We start from the raw sequence: 6,186 nt of genomic DNA, 5'->3' as shown, positions 1-6,186 counted from the left end.
CATGCACACACATACAAACCAATCCACACATGCATACATGCCTCCACACACGCACACACACACATGCACTCACCCCACACACATTTGCATGCATGCACACTTGTTCACATGTATACCCACCCCATGGCAACGCCTACACATGCATTCATGCATTTGCACACACACATGCACACACATGCATACACATGTGCACAACCCAGGCATGAGGGCTGGAAGGTCCAAGAAGCTGCGCAGGGCAAAGGAGTGCACACTGTGGCCATCTGTCCAGTCTGTGTCTCGAGAGACGCCAGTCACAGTCCCTGGGGTGACAGGTTCCACCTCGTGCTTTATTCACTCCTGAGTGTTAGAGCTCTTGGTAGCAGCCAGTGTCACTTTCATATGACAGAGGCTGATCGGGAGAGGGCCGGCCACAGGGCAGCCCCAGGGGACCCCGAGATCTCCCCAGAGTGGAGCCCTGTTGAAGTTCCAGACAGTTCCAGCCTGTTCTAATCTGCTACACACCCTCCCCCTCCACAAACACTCCCCCCACCCTACCAGGGCGGCCCCAGCCCTGGACCGTGCAGCCCAGAAGTGAGTGTGCCCTGAAGGACACCCCCTGCCCTGGTGGGGACAGGGCATCAGGGCGGTTCCGGGGCAGTGAGGAGGGGAGAGCCGAGAGGAAGATGTGTTCTTGCTGGGCGTGGCCGGGAGGCTGGGTGGGGGGAAGGGAGGGGCAGCTGAGGACGGGGGAGCAGGGAGAGGTCCCTGTGCTGTCAGGTGGCCAGTCACCGTCCCGGAGCTGTGCGAGCTTCTCAGCCCCTGGGGTGGCCATCGTGAGAGACGGGACACACGGACAGCTGCCAAGCCAGGCTCGATGGGAGAACCCGGGGCGGCCTCTGCAGCCATCGCCCGAATGCTCGGGGCGAGGCACTGACCACGATGGCCTTAACTTTTGCTGCTGCCTCCAGTTCAGGATGAACCAGACAAAACCGAACGCGCTCCCCTCGCCCGACTCAGAGGACACCCCACGAAGTCAGTGCCCCGGCTCCCTCCACGGTCCCCGATCATGAGAACAGCCTCCAGAACAGGGCCCAACTGGTCCACCTGCCTCGGAGTCACACGCGAGGGCCTGGCACCCACAGCCCTCACAGGTCATGAGGGCAGGGGCCTCGGCTGGGGAAGAGGCCCGGCCGACCTCAGGGCACAGCCCAGGGAGCCCGCGGGCCCAGCAGAGGGGCCGAGTGCCGGATCTCCCAGCGGGGTCAGGGGACGCAGCCTGACCTTTACCTGGGAGGGGACCACGGGAGCCCAGTCACGGCACAAACGCAGCAGCCCCGGCTCTGTGCCACCTTATAGCCCACACTCAGACACGCACGTCTCTCCAGGGCACCTGTGGCACGTGCCACTTCCTGTGCACATGCCGCTTCCTGTGCACGCACCACCTCCTGCCCACATGCTACTTCTTGCACACTTGCCACTTCATGTGAGCTTGCCAATTCCTACATGCTGACCCCTTCCTGTGTGTGTGCCACTTCCTGCACACCTGCCACTTCCTGTGCACATGCCACTTCCTGCACGTGTGCCACTTCCTGCACACGTGCTACTTCTTACATGTTGCCACTTCCTACACACTTACCCCTTCCTGCATGTGCCACTTCCTGTACACATGGCACTTCCTGCAAACCTGCCACTTCCTGTGCACATGCCACTTCCTGCACACTTGCTACTTCCTGTGCACATGCCACTTCCTGCATGTGTGCCACTTCCTGCACACATGCTACTTCTTGCATGTTGCCATTTCCTACACGCTTACCCCTTCCTGCATGTGCCATTTCCTGTACACGTGGCACTTCCTGCACACTTGCTACTTCCTGTGCACATGCCACTTCCTGCACACATGCTACTTCTTGCATGCTGCCACTTCCTACATGCTTACCCCTTCCTGCATGTGCCACTTCCTGTACACATGGCACTTCCTGCAAACCTGCCACTTCCTGTGTACTTGCCACTTCCTGCACACTTGCCGCTTCCTGCACACCTGCCACTTCCTGTGCACATGCCACTTCCTGCACACCTGTCACTTTCTGTGCACGTGCCACTACCCCTTCCTGCACACTTGCAATGGCAACACTACGGTGGGCTGGTGTGGAGCCCGTGGGATTTCCCAGTGAGCACGTTCCCTTCTGACCGCCAGGAACAGGCTGGAGGGGCCGGGGAACAGCGTGGGCCTTGAAGCCTCAGCTTCCCTGCAGTCTGTCCAGCCTGCAGGGATGACCGCTCGCTTGAAGCCCTCGGACACCAAGGCACCTGGACGTGGGTAGCTTGTCAAGTTGCCACCTGAGGCCTTTCTCCTCTCTGTGGCCCCACACTCAGGAGCTGGGGGCAGGGAAGAAAGCAGGTGGCCTCCCACCCCGTCTCAGTCACTGGGTGCTCCCCGCACGCCAAGTGTGACCAGGGTTCCCTGTGGGGGGAGGGGGCGGAAGGGGTGACCCCTCACCTCTGTGCAAGGCCCTGGGGACACGGCCCACACACGGCAGAGTGGAGAGTCCGACCCAGTGACCGCTCCAGAGCGAGCCTCCACGTTCACCCGCCCCTCCCACAGGTGTGCGGAATATTCCAGACGTGATGAGCTGAAAGGGGTGAGTGCATCTCATTTTGTGGCTTGGATTGGAATACTTGAGCAGGACAGACTGCCTGAGGCCCAGCTTGCCGAGGCCTCCCTGTGTCCCCCCACCCCAACTGTGAGCACGTCCAGACCTTCCGGAACAGAGTGTGAAGCACGACCGGGGACACAGGTCCGCTGAGACTTTGGCTTCAGTCCCCGCTCGTCTCTGGGACACTGTCTGGGAAACGGAGAGACGGACACCCTCCCATCTGCTGGGGGGGCTGGGACCCGGGAGGGTGAGGGGACCTGGGCCCGGGGCTGGGCAGGGGTCTCTAGAGGGGGCTGCCCCTCCTCCTCACCACGCAGCGAACGTCCCCAGGCTGGGTTTTGTGTCCCATGTGAGCTCCTCGGGCACCAGGGCTGTCTGTCCCCCCAGGAGTGCTGCTTAAATATCTGACAAATGATAGATCGACTCCCAAAACCTCACTGCCTGACTGAGCAAGGAAGCAGGGGCTTCTAGAAAACCCTGCCAGGGCTGCTCCCGAGCCACAGCCCCACGCCTCGGCACAGGACCCCCGAGATGGGCTCTGTCCTGGGCACCCAGCTCACTGGCTCAGGAGGCTGGGAGCCCCAGGGGCCTGCAGGCCCCACCCTGAGCCCAGGCCCCTTGGCCCCCGGGAGGGCGCGCCTCCCACCAGCCCACAAGCCCGTGTTAAGCACCAGCTGTATGAGGGGAAATGGGGTGCAGGGATGGCCATCGTGGCTGCCCCCTCCCAAGGGGCAGAGATGTGCTGACAGTTGGAGTAACTAGAACCCTGAGTGAGGGCACCAGACGGGCGCTAACTCACATGTTGGGGGGTCAGCTCGGGATCCCACGAGCTAGACTCTGAAACTTGGCAGAAACAGAAGGGGCAGGAGTAGGGGCAGACTCCAGGCACCGATCCCCCTCTCCTAGGGAAAGAACAGGGTTTCCGCCCCCAAGCCCCCCGCCGGCTACAGCCCAGGAGTGGGCTGGGTGCACCCCAGAAAGGCAACTTCCCCTTCTGGGTCTCAGCACCCCACTTTCCCTCAGAACCTGCTGGAACACCGCCCAACTCTGAGTGCAGCCCCTGGTGGCCGTGGGAAAGCGTGAGCACAGCGAGGCCCCCCCACCTCTGCCCTGGACTCAGCAGCTCCCGGGTAGAGAGCCTGGGACCCCCTTCCCTTCCTCGGAACTGCAGAAGCTGCCGGGCCCCACCCACCCTCAGCTGCACCCTCATGGCCCGGCCCCAGGACAGGCCTGGAGAGGTGACCTGGGCCAGGAGCCACCAGGTGGGCAAAGCCAAGACACTGCGCTCCCAGGTGCGTGGCACACCCAGCAGCCACAGGGCGGGGGCCTCCCCTCTGCGGCGCCCCCGGGGTCCTGCTCCCTCCGCCCCCTCAGCGTGGGGAGCCGTGGGTGGGGGCACCTGCAGGCTCTCTAGGGGGGCCCCTCACTCTGTGCTCGCAGCCAGGGCCGCAGCTCCCCAGGGTGAGGCTGAGCTCTCCCTGCCCTGCAGCCACCCGGGGGGGTGGGAACGGGAACTTGCGGGTGGAGGAGATGCTGCGGGGGGAGCAGCTTGGCTTCAGCCCACGGCAGGAGGGGGTGGGGACGGAGCTGGACCACCCTCGCCTGGCAGGGGCACCCCCACCGCACTGCTGGGGGCACCAGTCCAGCCCGGACAGTCCAGAACCTGCAGGACCCTCCAGCCTGGCTCTCAGAGGTTCTGGGAATTGGGGCTCCCCCAAAGCAAAGCTGGGGAGGGAAGGGCTTGGGGCCTCAGTGAGGGGGTTCCCATCACCACAGGCCAGGGGAGTGGGCTGGACCAGCAGGGCAGTGGCCCCCCACCCTGGGGCCTGACAGTCTTTGGGGAGAGAGGGAGAGACCCAGGCCAAGGCTGTAGACGGGCACATTTATTCATGCTCCACCACAGCCCAGCTCCGAGGCATACACGCTATGTAACCCCCAAACATCTGCCACTGACCCACGGATACCCCACATCCCACAGGGATGCAGCCACAGCCCCTCACTCACAGGGGTCTACAGACCACAACCTACCGGATGCACAGCATCCCCCACCCCCCAACACACCCACACACCCACACGCTTGGCTTTAACATAAAGCACCAGCCCTTTCCGGCTGGGAGGCAGAGGTCCAGCTGCAGGCCCAGGCTGGGCCTGAGTTGGCACCACCAGCCTTCACGGCAGTCCTGGCCCCAGAGGCCCCTCACAGTGCCCAACTTGGCAATTTACAACTTGTAACATACACAACACCTGCCCTGGGACCCTCTCCCTCAGAGTGACGAAACAGGCAGGTCCCATCCGTCCGTGGCCCCAGCTCGGGCAACCGAAATAGGAAGGGAAACAAAATGCCCTACTGGAAGAGGAGCTCTGCCGGGCAGCCCAGGCTCTCCTCTGTTTTGAGGGGCTGGGGGCCGCCACCACGGGGTGGTCAGGGGGCTGCTTGGGTGCTCCTGGGCGGTGGCGGGGCAGGGCACTGAGGCCTCTTCCAGAAGCGGTCCTTCAGCTTTGCCAGAGTCTCCGCCGGCACTCGGTGGAGGGAGAGGACTGGAAGGCTTCCTGGAGGCGGCATGTCAGGCCTGCAGGGCCGCACGGGCTGCGTGAGGGAGGGAGACGGTGAGGGTCTGGGAAGCGGGAGGCCAGCGGGACGCCCTCACCCCTGCCAGGCCCGGGGTGGGGCTCACCAGAGAAGTCGCCTTCCCGGCTCGGCTCGGGACCGGGCGGGCGCCGCGGGAAGTTCTCGGCCGGGGCTGGCGCCGCTGCAGGGCAGAGAGTGAGCAGAGAGGCGGCGAGGGGCCCCGGGACCCTGCCTGGCCCCCGGCGAGCCCCGCGCCCGAGCGCGCCCCATGACGCGGGGGCTCTGCACGACGCGCCGGGCCCCTGAGGCCATGGGCTGGAATGAAGTAACGGCGCGCCCCCTACCCCAGCTGGTGGGGCCGGGGGCCTCCGGGGACACGTGGGGCGCAGGCTGGGAGGCGCCCCGCCCCTGGGTCCCGCCCTCAAGCCCCCATTGGGCGACCCCGGGATCCAGCGGCCTGAGCCAGACGCAAAGCCAAAAGGGAGGTGGTGGTCCCAGGGGCTCTGGGGGTGGTGGGGGGGGGGGTGGGAACGGGCGTCTTCTCCGGCCCGCACGCACCTCCCGGCCCCTAGGGCTCAGAACGTGTACCTCATTCTGGTCACCTGGCCCCACCTGCAGAGTCAAACTCCCTCCCAGCCCCGGCCCTGCTGGGCTCTGCTCACTCTCCGGGCGGCTGAAGTGGCTGTGGGGGCGGAAGCAGTACACAGGCAAAAATTGGGGAGGGGCACTTACCCCAGAGGCTGCACAGAGAGTCCTCGGGGGCGACCAGCAGCCCTGGGGCTCTGGCCTCGGCCGCCTGGGTTGGGCGGGCGGGCGGGCGGGGGGGATGTGGGGGGCGGGCAGCCTCTGCACCCTGCCCTGCACCCGGGACCTGCTGGCCTCTCACCCAGAGTGCGGGCAGGGGGGGTAGGGGGTGCAGGCTGCAGTGTGGCGGCATTGCCACAGCACTCACCATGCGCTCTGTCTGTCTGTCTGTCCGCGTGT

The 6,186-nt window shown here is 64.8% G+C and overlaps 1 protein-coding gene across 1 annotated transcript; it reads right to left on the bottom strand.

Moving 5' to 3' along the window:
- Nucleotides 1-4,319: 4,319 nt before the first annotated feature.
- LOC119514824 (caskin-1-like) lies at nt 4,320-6,157 on the bottom strand. Its single transcript, XM_037810542.1, has 4 exons — nt 6,089-6,157; nt 5,935-5,998; nt 5,309-5,705; nt 4,320-5,203 (listed from the first exon to the last, which is right to left on the bottom strand). The coding sequence occupies exons 1-4, from the start codon at nt 6,155-6,157 to the stop codon at nt 5,056-5,058; spliced, it is 678 nt and encodes a 225-aa protein (XP_037666470.1). The 3' UTR covers nt 4,320-5,055.
- Nucleotides 6,158-6,186: the final 29 nt, after the last annotated feature.

The sequence above is a fragment of the Choloepus didactylus genome, chromosome 2 (assembly GCF_015220235.1).
Source record: "Choloepus didactylus isolate mChoDid1 chromosome 2, mChoDid1.pri, whole genome shotgun sequence".
Taxonomy (NCBI): domain Eukaryota; kingdom Metazoa; phylum Chordata; class Mammalia; order Pilosa; family Megalonychidae; genus Choloepus; species Choloepus didactylus.
The sequence above is the reverse complement of the archived record's forward strand: the minus strand, read 5'-3'. Positions and strand labels throughout refer to the sequence as shown.

Bases quoted from the DNA above. Each gene is read 5' to 3' on its own strand.
- LOC119514824 (XM_037810542.1), bottom strand. From the start codon at position 6,157: ATGGTGAGTGCTGTGGCAATGCCGCCACACTGCAGCCTGCACCCCCTA. The intron at 5,706-5,934 runs GTAAGTGCCCCT...CACCACCCCCAG, and splicing joins CTCTCTGTGCAGCCTCTGGG to AGCCCCTGGGACCACCACCT. The intron at 5,204-5,308 runs GTGAGCCCCACC...GCGGCCCTGCAG, and splicing joins CCGGGAAGGCGACTTCTCTG to GCCTGACATGCCGCCTCCAG.